Below are 15,387 nucleotides of genomic sequence, written 5' to 3' on the forward strand. Positions count from 1 at the left end.
ATGTACGGTTCGCTTGTCTGGTGCTTACCCGTCCACAGGCCCATGATACGACACCGTCACGATGTCGCGCAATACGTGTCACTGCGCTAACAATCGTTGTTATTTTACTTAAAATTATACACCTTATGAATTTTCACCATAATTGAAGCTTTCTTTGGGGAAAACGGAAATGTTTAAGAGTAGTAGCTTATGTTTCATTTCAAGCGTAAACAAAACAATGATACGTAATATTATTAGCCTGGGGGCTGGGGTTCATCGATTTTTCCTATCTCGCTGAATCAATAAGTAAAGGAAAATTACAAGTGCTATTTTTGAATTAACAATACAGCTAGTTTATCTGATTGAATGGGTTAACGACCTCGATATCACATATTGACCAAGTTTAACGCCAATATAATTATTTCACCTGGATATACATAGATAACATTTAACTTGATAGATATATTACTTATGTTTAATCATTCATGTTACTTTTTATGCCAATGTATATTTTTACAATTTATTTGTAAAATCTATACATCTGATTGACCTCAAATAATACCAATAGATCATTTAAGCTGTGATCAGTAAATTTCAAATCAGTAAATTTGTTTTCATATCTAAAAAGTTACTTGCTTTGAAGCGGAAAGCTGCGTCAATCATTTGCTTAAATATTTTAAGCACAAGTTACCAGTACCACCGCACCGGTACCAAAAAGTTATGATTAGAAATTCGAATTTCACTATGTCTAATTTGACACATATGAATTGCATGTTTACATTAATGTACTTAACTACACTTTGCTCTTAAGATTCTTTAACCTCATAACTTTTACGATGCTAATTTCTTTTTTTTATGTCTTGAACCAATAATTGTATGAACCAAAACAAATTTAAGTCAGTTACCTATCAATCTTATGGGTAAATACCTACATTGGACTATGTTAAAAATTAGCTTGGCACAATACGTTTGGGGTGTTTTCCAATTGGTTTAACATTATTTGGGCTAAGCATGCTTTCTCTCTTGGAGGTTATAGGTCGATGTGAATGTTGTATATATAGGAAACTAAAAGTTCAAAAGGATTTCAGATTTTTGGTGTTTATTATATGGTATTTATTTATTAAGTAAAATAAGGCAACTGTCATATTTAGGTACGCCTTTTTAGTCACGCATATATCTTAAAAACGCTAAGATCAAAGATAAAATATGATTACTGTTCAAGACATTAAACAAACAATCATCGTCCATTGTATTTTGAAACCAAGAAGCAGTCTCATAGTTTAAACTTTAAATAGTTTTTATGTCATAATCAACATTCATACTTAGAACCATGAACTTAGAAGATGAATACTTTCTTTTTCAATGAGAATCGTGTTTTTTGACCTAATTGAGCATAAGTGTACGGTAGGTACCTACCTACAAGTTTATCAATAAGTTATTTTAATCGTACTATATCAGTAAATAACGTAGGTACCTTATAGATGTGAAAAGAGAAAATATCACCCACAATGTACGAAAGAGGAGGAGGAAAAAGATGAAAAGACATAAAAAGATTACTACCTATTCATGTTATCCGAACATTATGCACTATTCCACTAAACTTAAGTTGTCTTTATTTACTTGCAAAATAAAGGTGATATTACAAATTTAATTAGTATATTATTGGCTAATGACTTCATTCTAGCCATTGTTTGGGTGAACACACACATATTAGGTATCCCACTGCTCTAACCCATAATGGAAACAATGTGAGGAAACGGGCATAAGAACCAAACAATTTGATGAATGTGATATCTTTCAACTTGCACTTGGCCAGCGCGCCATGTCCCTACAGTTGGAACAAATACATATAGGTACATAAACATTGATGATTGGCTTATCCCCATTGTTAAACACAAATCATCAAGAAAACAAAGGTTACGTTACTATTAAGCTATGTTTTCTTGCTGGAAATATAATGTTTTCAGACTATTGTACCGACCACTTATGACGTATTACTATTTTTAATAAAAAAAGAGTTGAAAATATTTAATTTATCACGATATAAAAGTAAAAAAACTATAACTAAATGGCTGCTCTCAAAGGATTACTACTACACAGAAAATGTAATTATCTCTAAGACCCGCTGTTAATGTGAGAGTCTATATAAGTTATTCAAACGTAAACACATTCTACTCATGCTCTTCTACCATTACATGAACCCACACTCCTCCAATCATGCACACACGTAAGACATGTCACACACACACACACACACACACACACTCACACTCACACACTCATACACTCACAAACACACCCACAGACACAACTTTTACATTATATATATATATATATATATATATTTTTTTTTACTTTATTCTCTGTTTAAATTACGTCACTATATTTCTCAACTGTAACATGGAAGGACATCGGTACCCGTAATACAGACTATAGTCTAGTACGGGACCATCGTTTTTGTATATTTTGTAATTGTGGTTGTGAAATAAAGATATTTTTATTTATTTATTATTTATTTACATTTTAATTTTACGGTTGACTATATTCCTATGTTATAGGGCGCGCAAGACATAATCCATTTCACTAAATGTCAGTATTTATTTAATACCGTTAAATAACGTAGGTACTTTTAAAAAAAAAAAACAAAAGACAAAAGACTGAAGAGATAGTAAGTAAATAATAATAAATAATAATTGTTAGGATAGATGATAATATAATAAAATATTCAATGTGAAACTTAAAAGAGAAACATTACTTTTATCGAGCAACCCATTAGAAAGTACATAAATAATTCAAGCGCAACGCAAGATTTTAGATTTTTAAACCAGGAAATGAGCTTCCACTAGTACCTACATACTGCCATGAACCATAGTGGATTCCACTAGTACCTACATACTGCCATGAACCATATCTGTCGGATACGTAGTATATTATTATTAGTCTGTGCTGTCGGTCATATTTTAAAAAGTGAAGAACATCATAAGTTAAAATTGTAGTTATAATAACAAGAAAGCTATAGCGAAAGCTAAGCCCATGTTTCTTAAGAACTTTTTTATTTGTCACTAGCAGTCCGCCCCGGCTTCGCCCGTGGTACATATTTACGTTTTCTCTACGTAAGAACCATCCTCGTACTTCAAGGAAAATAATAAAAAAAAGAATTAACGAAATCGGTTCAGCCGTTCTCAAGTTATGCGCTTACCAACACATTTTGGGATTCATTTTTATAATATAGATTTTTTGAAAATATTGAAATTGTTGTATAATTAATTCATATCTATAGTATTATTTTAATACCAACCTATTACAAGCTTATCAAAATAAAACACATGTTTGAAATATGATCACAATATACTTTGCAGCAATCTATTAAACCCACATTAAACCATATTACGTAAATATCAAAACCAGATTGGCAAATAACCATTGTACTTAGATCATTTAGTAATTGTATAATGTAATTTTGAATTAGTTTAAATAAATAGAATATTATTAAAGATGTGCATTTGAAAATCCTATACAATCCTACCAGAGCAACTAAAAGCTCAAATTAAAAATAAATAATTTTACAGTTTCGTAAATTAAAATTAATCACTAGATATTATGATGAGTGACGAAATTTTACTGAATTGTTTAATTTTCACAATATCTTGATTTTTAATTAATTACAAATTTGAAATTATTTTATGAAATTCTTAATTATTATAAAGGCGAAAGTTTGTAAGTATGGATGTATGGATGTATGGATGTATCGATGTTTGTTACTCTTTCATGTAAAAACTACTGAATGGATTTGAATGAAACTTTACCACAATATAGTAGTGATGCAACGAATACCAATACGAATATTCGTATTCGCCGAATAGTAGACATTTACCGAATATTCGTATTCGGCGAATATACGAATATTTAAAAACGAATATTTTTGTACGCAACTCTATTTACTACAGATTTAAAAATCGCGCGTAAAAATATGACGTGTGCAGAGACTGCTGATCTACTGGCCTTTTGGCGAGAAGATGTCCATTTTCCAAGTCAAAAAAAAATCGCCCAAAAATATTTTTCACTGAAGCCATGTACAGTCGCTTCGGAAAGACTTTTTTCAACGGCTGGAAACATCCAGACTGAAAAAAAAAATCGCCTAAAACCAGAAAATCTACGAATTTTATGTTTTTTAAATAAAAATTTGCCTAATGTAAATTTTAATTATTAGAAGAGTAAACATTCATTAAATAAATAAGTCTTTTATTACCAGGGCGAGATATTCGTATTCGTATTCGTATTCGCCGAATAGTAGGTTTGATATTCGTATTCGTAAAAGTAGTATTCGTTGCATCACTACAATATAGCTTATACATCAGAATAACACATAGGATAGGTTTTATCCCGGAAATCCCACGGGAACGGGAACTATGCGGGGTTTCCTTTGAAAACGCGGGCGAAGCCGCGGGTGGAAATCTAGTATTAAATAAAAATTAAAATATTAACTGTCAATGTAAATTTCTGAAAAGCTACATATTCTTTATATTAATTGGATCAATATTATCCAAAACGCATCCTGTTTAATTTATCTACGACATTATCTCAATAAAATTAATACCTCATAGTTATTAACTGAGGTAAATACCTACCTAATTTGTTGTGCTAAGCTCACGTCTCACGAGATATTTTACATGGACATCATTGCAAATAAAGACATTAGATTTGTTTAGCATTTTTTTTTAATTTTGTAAATCATTAAATCAATAATCATATTAATCTTGTTTGCCTGATGATAACGATCCCTGTCTATGCGCAATATGGGTGTTAAATAAGGATAAGCGGTAAACCGCAGGGCCAAAATCATCGAGTTTCTAGGGGAACAGCGAGGCGAACGGTCGTGTGTCTTGCTGGCGTTAGTCCGCTCTAATAACCCACCTACTTTGCACTAATGTGATTGTCAAGTTGGGGCCAAGAGAGTTCACTGCCGCTCCAGTGTCTAGCGAAGGGGTCATTGCCGCAAGACCGGTAACGTACCGCACATAGATGCATTGTGCATTCGTAATACCCTCTCTAGAAGTAAACTCCATAAATGCTGGTATTCAATTCCAGATCACGGCTTGGTTTACTTTGGAGTTACTTTTTTAGTCAATGCAATTTTCTATTTTAAACAGTGCATTCTTCAATTGCAAAAAGGACCTACTTATCAACAATGCACGAGCTGCATAATAGTTTCGCGGTGTAGTCTGTAGACGATAATAATATCAGATGTAATACGATGCACATTTTAGCCTCTAGAACATGAGCTACATCTTTTTTCTTAAACAAACTAAAATTAAAATGAATTATTTAAATGAATCTTGGGAGCGTTATTACATTAAAATATATATTTTTCTTCTCTAAGTTTTTGTTTGTAATAATTAACCTTAATTTAGCTTGTACAAATGAACTTTTCTATTTAACTTTCATTTAATATCTGATCGACCTAAAAATCGGCGCTGGATTTGAAAATAGTGTATCTTATCTGCTGTTTAGTTATAATTTTTACATCATAAACGACCTCAATAAAGTGGAAAATTAATTCAAAGCACAGATAATACTATACTACACGGATCAAAGGAACCGAGCTTTCCTTTTTTTACACAGTCCATTATTTTTCATTTTCTGTTAATTATAGAACTAACTACCTATCTGATATATTTTACTATACATATTACAGTTTTAATCAGTGTGGTAATTCGATTTATTATAACGACCGCATGTTAATACAATATAGCAGTAACGATAATGCAAGGCTTATGAAATTACCAGTAATTATTGTACTTTGCGAAATATTTTATTGCAGATACAAAAACGAATGAGACAATGGACAAATTCATGATAATAGCAGCATTCCTATGCGCTGCAGTTTCTACCATTGTTTACTGCGATGATAGTGCATCCAGCCCTGTTCCAGTTGTTATCCAATTAAAGGAATTGAATCAAGGAAATGACTTAGCAGAAAAGGAATTAAAAGTAAGATATTAAGGATCTTTTTTTTATATCTTTTTTTGTATATGGACATAAGCTATATCCGCGATCCCATTACGTTTCACTTAAAAATATAAATACCTTATTATGTATAAATACTGCAAACAAATGAAAAAAATTTGCGGATTAAAAAAACAATTTCAAATGTTTCGATCACTTCCGATCTTTAGTTATCTGTAGCAACTTTACTTGTCCGTTTATGAGCTTAGAATTGGAGCCCGTAATACCTATATACATTCGAAGTTATTTAGGCAGATCGCAAAGCCCTCAGCTAAAATATATGCTGCATCTACGGCTACCTGTAACTAAAATACACATTGTGATATAAATTTATTTTCAATGAGAGCAAAATTTCTTCAAATTTATCTACATTTTACTACAAATCACTTTACCGCAACTAGGTACATAAAATAATATAAGAAAATAACTTGTTCACTCGCTCATTAAATCCATATAAAGTGAAAGCCATTTTTTTTAGAATTGCAGAAGACACACGGTTATACTTGAAGATTATTAGTGAATAAGGATAGCTTTCTAATCCATTTAAATAATGGCTTGAAACTTTCATAATGATTTTTATAAATTAAAAATACCATTAATTTTTCAGCAACTCACTTGAATAGTTGTGTCTAATCGTAGTCATACGATAAAATCTACTGACATAAAATATACATAAGTACCTATGGTAAATTTAAGTCGTGATATTGTATTTATAGATAATTACGTGAAATGTAATTATGCTATTGTCGCAGTATTCTGTTGCATGCAAGCAATTGCAATTATGCATACAGGTGCTAACCCGTCACATCTATCTTAATGAACGTCTTTTCAACAACCTTTGACACTGCCACACTGAACTTAAAAGTTAAAATACAACAACAACTTTCAGTGCTAATAAAGCAATTAGCACTGAAAGTTGTTAAATGTAATTACTAATTGAATTTCAAAATAAATTAATGATACAACATGTCAATCGAAATCCATACTTAATACATATTAAAATGCGAAAGTAACTCTGTCTGTCTGTCTGTTACTCAATCACGCCTAAACTACTGAACCAATTTACATGCAATTTGGTATGGAGATATTTTGATACCCGAGAAAGGACATAGGCTACCTTTTATTGCGAAATATGTACCACGGGCGAAGCCGGAGCGGACCTCTAGTATCAAATATGTATATTCAATCATTTCAGAACGGTTGATTTAATTTCGAACAAACTCAAAATTGAGATTTTAGCCCATATTATACTTATTTATTAGTTTCTATCTAGCGTTATATTATGTTATACCTTCTGTACTATGTTACTAGTATCTTATATCTATCTATCTAGTATCTAATTTTAAAATTCTCGAATCTATGTTCCCAAGTGTACCTATATGAGATTTTGCTGGTAGAACGAGTATAATATTATTATAAAGAGTACTGCCAAACCGGTCCTCAATTGCTTTTTGTGTGCAAGCAAAAAAGATCCACTATGTCGTTTAGAACCGGTCCTAAAAAAATATAAAGCTTACAATAATAATAATTTCATATACTTATACAAAAAAGAGTCTGTTTGTAATATGTATAAATAAGAGCTGTTTATTTATTTCACAAGAAATACGATATATATTGAAGTTATGGGTTTTTCCTGCAATGAGTAAAATCTGTTAGACCGTAGGTACTTTCATTTTGGAAAAATATTTAGATAGTAATTCTGATTAAACGTTGACCAAATAGCAGACGTTTTAGACGAGTAGATTTAAGATTAAGGAGAATTTGATACCATATTTGATTTTTTTATACTATGTTATAATACCTATGATCGTTAGATAGATGAATATTTAAGAACCAACTAGGGAATTTTTTAAATATCCTTCATTCAAAATTGGTCTCATGGCCAAATAAATTAGAGTATTTACGGACAAACAGTTGTAAATTAATACGCCTCTGACCAGATGCGCAGATTAGGATCATATTTTTAATAATTGTGGTATGAATACAAGAAAAAATATGATACGAATAAATTTTATTATTTCCATTTGACTGATTAGCGGAATTGGCAGTTATGAAGCTAAAGAAGAGTTAGAAACTGCCTTTTTCGATTTGTCGAGTGTAGAGCACAACCTCAACACTTCGCTTTTGAGGCGTGCAAAAAAAACTGAGAAGCTGTGTTCGTGTTTAACTGTTTTTTGTAGAGGGAACACAAAAAGTCTGTCAAGATGTCTGTGTGGAACAGTGTGGAATGATCCACAACTGTCGATAAACGTCTACATCCAACTATCCATAAAATATTATACAATACTGCGTGCAAGATTTTAAAAAAATAAATGAGAATAGAATAATATGTATCAGGTAGCTTAAACCTATTTAATATTTATATACTTGTGAAGTTAGTGTGTTGTTTTAATACTCAGTTAAACAATACGAAGCTAGATTTAATTGGGTCGACATTCTTGAATTTCAATTTAGGACTGCTTGACAACTATAAATTTTAATATTTCTGAGAGATTGCCTTTCAAATATGTATTATATTATCTCTCACAAAATATTATGTTTCACGAAATATATTGTAAGCTTGGAATAACTTTCATCGCTTTATAACTACGATAATGTTATAGTTTTTTCAGCCAAAACGCAATATAAGCATCGTGGGCAATGAATTTATTCTCGATGGATCTCCTTTCCGGATAATGTCCGGTTCGCTTCATTACTTCCGACTTCCGCATCAGTATTGGAGGGATAGGTTAAGAAAGATAAAGGCAGCTGGATTAAACTCTGTCTCTACGTAAGTTTCCTTTACCTTTATCAAAATCTGATCATAATATTACCCACTTTTGTAGTATACAAACTATAGGCTAAAAACAAAGACGTTTTCCTCTTACTTACGTTAAATGAAATAAAATAAATCAACGCAAATTTTAAATTAGATAGACTATGAATAAATTTTCTTTACTATTTTTTGTATGTAATTTCTTTAAATACATTTAAAAGTGAGAGTATAATATAGTAAGCATATCTCTGCAATGCCTGTCTTGTTTAACATGGAATTAATTATAATTATATACATATATTTTAGTTAATTACTAATTATTTTACCTATTATATTTCGACCCTCATATTAAATTAGGAATATCTATTAAGTGGGAAAACCAAAATTTTAGCAATAGGTAAGTAGTAAATAATTTAGTATTGACATATTTAGATACGTGGAGTGGAGTAGCCATGAGCCCGAGGAGGGAGTGGAATCATTCGCTGATGATAACGATCTTGTAAAATTTATAAACATAGCTGAAGAAGAAGGTTTGTACGTACTTCTACGTCCAGGGCCTTATATCTGTGCTGAAAGGGATTTGGTATGAATTACAAAATAACACTTGTCAAAAAAATATATTTTTTATTTTTATTTTTGTCACACTTTTTATACAGTAAGCATATCTAATGAGTATTTTTTATGTTTATTTTATCAAAGGGTGGCTTTCCATACTGGCTGTTGGGGAAGTATCCAAATATAAAGTTACGCACAACAAATAAAGGTAATTTTTTCTTTTAACAAATAAATAAATCAAGAAATTAATATTGTATAAAATATATATATATTTTACGTTACTTATCAATTAACTATATTATAGACTCATTTATATATTATCACATTAATTAAAAGTATTTTGTTATGTTCTGGTATACAGAAAACAAATTAAATCTGATAACGAGTAACAAATATCTACCACATTTTAATAGCATTGTGGTTTTCGTCTCCAACCTATTTATTCTAATGTTATCTATTGAATATTTCAGATTTCGTAGACGAAACTAGGCGATGGTTTTCAAAACTTTTTGCTTTAATGAAGCCACTACTATTTGGGAATGGAGGTCCCATTATATTAGTTCAGGTATTTGATAAAAAATAATGGTTTAATGTTTTTTTTATTCTAAAAAATAAAAAAGTATACTAATTAATCAGACTTTAATGTGGTTTCGTATCTGGTACGTACGTTCATATTCAAAACGTGAGAGTGTGTCAATTTTCAATAAATATTACCAAATTGCAATCTAAATTCTACACCAATTTATCAAAATCGTGCCTCGAATATTCGTTTAACATTCATCATCAACGGAAAAAATTAAAAGACTATCTTTTAGATATTTTTGCTTTGCAGTTTTTTTTTAATAAAACTAACAAACGTTAGACGGTTTTGATTAATGTTCCTATCTGAAGTTGAAAAATTATTTAATTTATTATATTTTGTATCGAAGGCAGACAGGCGGTAGTCATTTTATGATTTTTTTTTACGTTTTTATTATAAATTGGAAACCTATAGCAGAAAAATAATAAAATAAATGATTCGTAATTAAGAGCAGATATAACTGAAAATATGCTGTGTATTTAGAATCGTATTTATATTTAATCATTTGATTGAAGAATAAATGGATTGAATCTACACAGTTTGACCTATGACCATTCAATGTACATGGATTTAATGGGGTCATAGGGTCATACAAATTTTTTATTAATACTAAGAATTATTAAACTGTCTGTTCCACTCTCACTTTAAGCAATTTTTTTAATAATATTTATCTAATTATATCTAAGCAAAGTAGGTATACTAAAAGTATGTTTCGAAAAAAATATACTTTACATACTACGATATGTTGCCTTCATGTTGCCTTACTATCTACAAAAGCGGGTAAAAATTTACATTTATTATAATGTTTTTAGTTCAGTTAGTACCTAGTTGGCTTGAGTTTGAGTTGATGAAGTATTTGTTTATATTTAGGTAGAAAATGAATACGGCAGTTATGGTGCAGATAAGAAATATATGGAACAAATGCGTGACATAATCTCTGAACACGTTGGTACCGATGCTCTCCTCTACACAACCGATGGTTCATACAGGTCATACTTCTTCGATGGATCCGTACCTGGTGTTCTTACCACTATCGATTTTGGACCAAGTGAGTACCTTCCTTAAATTATATTTCTTGCATAATCTTGTGCTAGTTCATTTATTTTAATGTGTGTGTTCCTAATATATCTACTAATTTTTAGCTACATTTACCCATTATTAGTAAATAATGAATTGGAGATGCAATACTAATTGATGCAAACTTAGGAACAGACAAAAATTAAAGTTTTAGCTTACATTGATTAGCATCATACTAAGCGGCAACATACCCGTAAAATTATTTTTTTGGCCAAAAAACCTTTATTTGATACATGTAGGTAAGTACACCAATATAAATTAAAACTCTTCTTAATTTTCTCCTTATTTCATTTACAGCATCAAAAAGCGTTATGAAAACGTTCAGTGATCTCCGTAACTTTATGCCGGTTGGTCCTCTCATGAATTCGGAGTACTACCCAGGCTGGCTCACTCACTGGACGGAGAAGATTCAGCAGGTCCCCACGGATGCTGTGATCGTTACTCTCCGTGATATGCTTCGCAACAGTATTAATTTTAACTTCTATATGTTTTTCGGTGGCACTAATTTTGGATTTATGTCAGGTGTGATATTTTTTTTTTTGTAATACAAAATGCAACATGCTTGTTCAATTGCTTATTCAATTTGTTATATTTACATTAGGTAATCCACATGTACTACTGTGACTATTAACAATTGTACAATGTACAAATGTCATGGGCGAAGTAATAAATAGATAGGGATGTTTTTAATAATGTCTGATGACGGCCTTATGAATAATAAACTAATTAGACGAATAGAGAGAGATTGGTTAGGTGAGGTTCAATATTTAAAAAAAGAAATAGGACTTGTTGTTTCGCCGACTTTTTCCGGCCATATGCATCGACAGCATTAAAAAAAAATTTATCAGCATTATGACAAATGAGGACAAATGCTTCTGTTTATTTATTAATGCTTAATATTGTCTTGATAAGAATATAATAAAATAGACTACCTATATATTATTGTAAATTATAAACACGGTCTATCTAATAACTTATACTATTATAGTGCCCGTATTATTTTCAGTTATAATGATAGTTATCGATTTATTTATAGACACAATAGCGACATAGTTGTTATTTACCAAGAACATGCCTTGGTCAGATTATATAAAGATTATGTGTTATAATATAAATATTTATTACACTACAGGTGCGAACTATGGTTCATTTTATCAGCCTGACATAACATCATACGACTATGATGCACCTTTAACTGAAGCGGGTGATCCTACTCATAAGTATTATGCTATAAGAAACACAATTGCTGAGGTAAGTGCTCTTCTTACCGAAATCATTAGATGAATCATGAACATTTTCTCCAGGTCTGCTGGCCAGAATAAGGACCTCTTATCCATATTTCTTTTGGTGTAGGAAAAGAAATAAGAGCACCTACTCATTCCTTATTTTAATTTAATTTATGTGACAAAAGAAAATAGTTACGAAAACGTGATAAATTATTTGGGTTAGGTTATTTTACATGATACATCTGCATCTCATTTTAAATAATTTCTTTTTTTGCAGTTCAATCCTGAAGTAAATAACATAACACTTCCAATAGCGACAAATAAAGGAGCTTACGGAGAAGTCACAGTAGAACCATTTGTAAGCCTTTTGTCGGACAAAGGTCGTAAATATTTAGGCAAAAAATATGCAGACGTTACGGGCTCAAAATTGCCCACTTTTGAAGAACTGCGGCAATTTTCAGGAATGATATTATATGAAACAACTATAAACGAAGAAAATGGAATATTAGAAATTCAAAAGCCACGAGATTGGATTTTTGTTTACGTTAATAATGTAAGTAGTTATGCGGTAACTGGTAAAAGATAAGATGTTGCATCTTGCACACTTCAATTAAGGATTCCATTTTCATTACAGACTCTCCAAGGAGTTATAAATAGAATGCATAAAATGTATTCGCTAAGTATTAAGTCAACGCCAGGCTCAGTCCTGTCGTTGCTTGTGGAGAATCAGGGACGAATAAATTATGGCAACAGATTACACGATTACAAGGTATCTTCTTTTTCACACTATGCAAAAAATATATTTTTATATAATCTATGAATTTATTAAGTTAATTCTTATTCCTTCTGTTTCCAGGGCATTTTAAGCACGGTCCTTTTGAACAATAAAACATTAGACGGTACTTGGTCCATAACGGGCTATTCCTTGGACAAAAGCGTATTTCAAGAAATTGTTCCTCGTTCTAATGAAGGAATCATTAACAGTACAAGCAAATTAGATGGTCCCATGCTATTTACCGGTTCGTTTGTGTTACCAGCTGGACAGATACCCTTGGACTCATTCATCGATACCTCTGGTTGGGGAAAGGTTAATATAACATTGTTTTATAATTTCACATTATTCTAATTTTCTTTTAAAAATAATTTAGGTCTCTTTTAATATAAATTTACTATATTATCATTTATCTCGATATTATGAAGATAGGTTTGCTACCCAAGAACGCATAAAATAGAAAATAAATATTTTTTTCAAATTTTATGTTTGCCTACATTATTTTTTATTTAACAGGGATATATCTACGTAAATAAGCACCACCTTGGAAGGTACTGGCCTCAGGTTGGACCACAGATTACATTGTACGTCCCAGCAGTTTGGCTTAAACCTGCGCCCGAACAGAATATCATCGAAATTATAGAAATGCAAGAAGCACCGCTTAACAACACGATCAAATTTATAGACTACCCTATTTTGAACAGAACTAGTCCGTTGGATTATAGTATTTATTTAAATTAATTATTGAAATAATAAAACTTTTCGAACAAAATTTTTCTTTGATTTTCTTTATTATTTTATTTTAAACTGACTACGTTCGATATGATGATTTGGATAATGGGAAAGACTTTGTACTTCCTTGTCGCTATTTTGGATAAGTAGGAATACTTATAGAAAAGATCAATGGTAGCTTTCTGTTTTGTTTAATAGTTTATATGGTTCCGTACCCAAACTTTTTTGTATTTCTGCTGCAGCTATTTCAATAAATAAAAAAACCTTAGCTAACATCTGTAATATATTGGACGGATGACAATTTTGTTTTTGGAGTTCGCCCTTAGCTTATTTCTACACAAAATATCGATTAAATCAATATACATAACCGAATTTCATTAGTAGAATAGAATCTCATAATTCATAAATTATGTACGACATAACTATCGCTTTTTCTTTATTTAAACTTAAAGTGAAGTTAAATGTTTTATATGTCGCAGTCATCTGGTTGAATCTGCTATTTGATTGAATGACTATGTGCGTTCAATTGAATGACGACGTTTAATTGAATGACTAAACGAAAACTCGTCAAGTTGTTTAATGTAACGTTTAACGTCTTCACTGAACGCCATTTAGCAAAAATCGTTGGGTTGGACAAGGGTGGGTAAGGTTAGGTTCGTTGTTATTTTTAACTATACAGTAGTAGGGGCAACTATTCTCTAATCTGTGGTAGGGCGAAGTAACTATTCTCTAATCTGTGGTAGGGGTCTCCGTCGGTCAAATGTTGTAAAATTATAGTTTATTTTAAGTATATATGGCGACGTAATACTAAATACTACTAAGTTAACATATTAAATGGACGCTGAAATCTAAATCGAAATGTTTATATTTACATTTCACTTTTTAGTAACGCGTTGGTTGTAGTTCGGTTAACTGGTTTTTATCAAAAAGCAGGTAAGGATTATACCATTTCAACTTCAATAGCTTTATCTATTGTGTGTCGATAGTTCAGATAATTTTAATACCTGAACGTACAAAGTGCAAACATCTCAAGTTAACCATACAGATTTTTATCAGACTTCATAATAGAAGAACCTCTTATTCGCAAAAATTAGAATAGGCTGAAATTGAGAAAGTAAACTATTTAAAATATATAGGTCATTTTGCCAGATAGTTTGTTGACATCTTATTGATTTGATCACTTAATCCTTTTGGTCAAGATATTTTGCAACTCCTTATCAAAAAAACTGATACTACGCTGATCCAAATATAGTGGTGATAATAATCAGGCATTTCCAGTGTTAATAGAAAATCTGAAATATGTTGCTTTATATCCAATAAATAACTTAATAGGGCAAGATTTCTTCTTCTTATGGAAAGATTTTCATTTGAGTACAGACTACAGAGAAGGTTCTTCACTACAATTGAGGAGCATCAAACCTGCGGTTCCTGGCTAGCATTTTGATGGCTGCCTTAAAAAAATCATCTATTCTGCTCGAACAGCATATTTGCCAGATCTAGCTCCCTGTGAAGTCTAGTTCTTTTTCTTATCTCATAGTCGGGAAAGAAGCTGGTGGGAAAGCCTGATAGTAAGCGCTATCACCGCCCATGCACATTTTCAGAGGCATAAGGCTGTCTGTAGACCTTACGCCGCTGCAATTGGATCGCCGACTATTCAAGGAATGGGATGGGATTAAAGAAAGGATTAATGAGAAGAATAAAGAAA

At 31.2% G+C, this 15,387-nt stretch overlaps 1 protein-coding gene across 2 annotated transcripts; it reads left to right on the top strand.

The window, feature by feature from the left end:
• Window positions 1-4,838: 4,838 nt before the first annotated feature.
• Window positions 4,839-13,722, top strand: LOC149905848 (beta-galactosidase-like). Of its 2 annotated transcripts, none has more exons than XM_090105160.1 (13): window positions 4,839-4,983; window positions 5,801-5,970; window positions 8,589-8,755; window positions 9,173-9,323; window positions 9,440-9,503; window positions 9,766-9,860; window positions 10,746-10,923; window positions 11,250-11,474; window positions 12,085-12,203; window positions 12,456-12,731; window positions 12,813-12,947; window positions 13,035-13,265; window positions 13,467-13,722. In XM_090105160.1, exons 2-13 carry the CDS (start codon window positions 5,821-5,823, stop codon window positions 13,689-13,691), a joined length of 2,016 nt encoding a protein of 671 aa, XP_089961286.1. In that variant the 5' UTR covers window positions 4,839-4,983; window positions 5,801-5,820; the 3' UTR covers window positions 13,692-13,722. The 2 variants fall into 2 exon arrangements, with proteins under 2 accessions (XP_089961286.1, XP_089961287.1); XM_090105161.1 differs by having other exon boundaries at window positions 8,598-8,755.
• The last annotated feature ends 1,665 nt before the right edge of the window (window positions 13,723-15,387 follow it).

Source organism: Colias eurytheme, chromosome 9 (assembly GCF_061535395.1).
Source record: "Colias eurytheme isolate Ceu_HAF_F1 chromosome 9, ilColEury1 Martin Lab GWU primary, whole genome shotgun sequence".
Classification (NCBI taxonomy): Eukaryota; Metazoa; Arthropoda; class Insecta; order Lepidoptera; family Pieridae; genus Colias; species Colias eurytheme.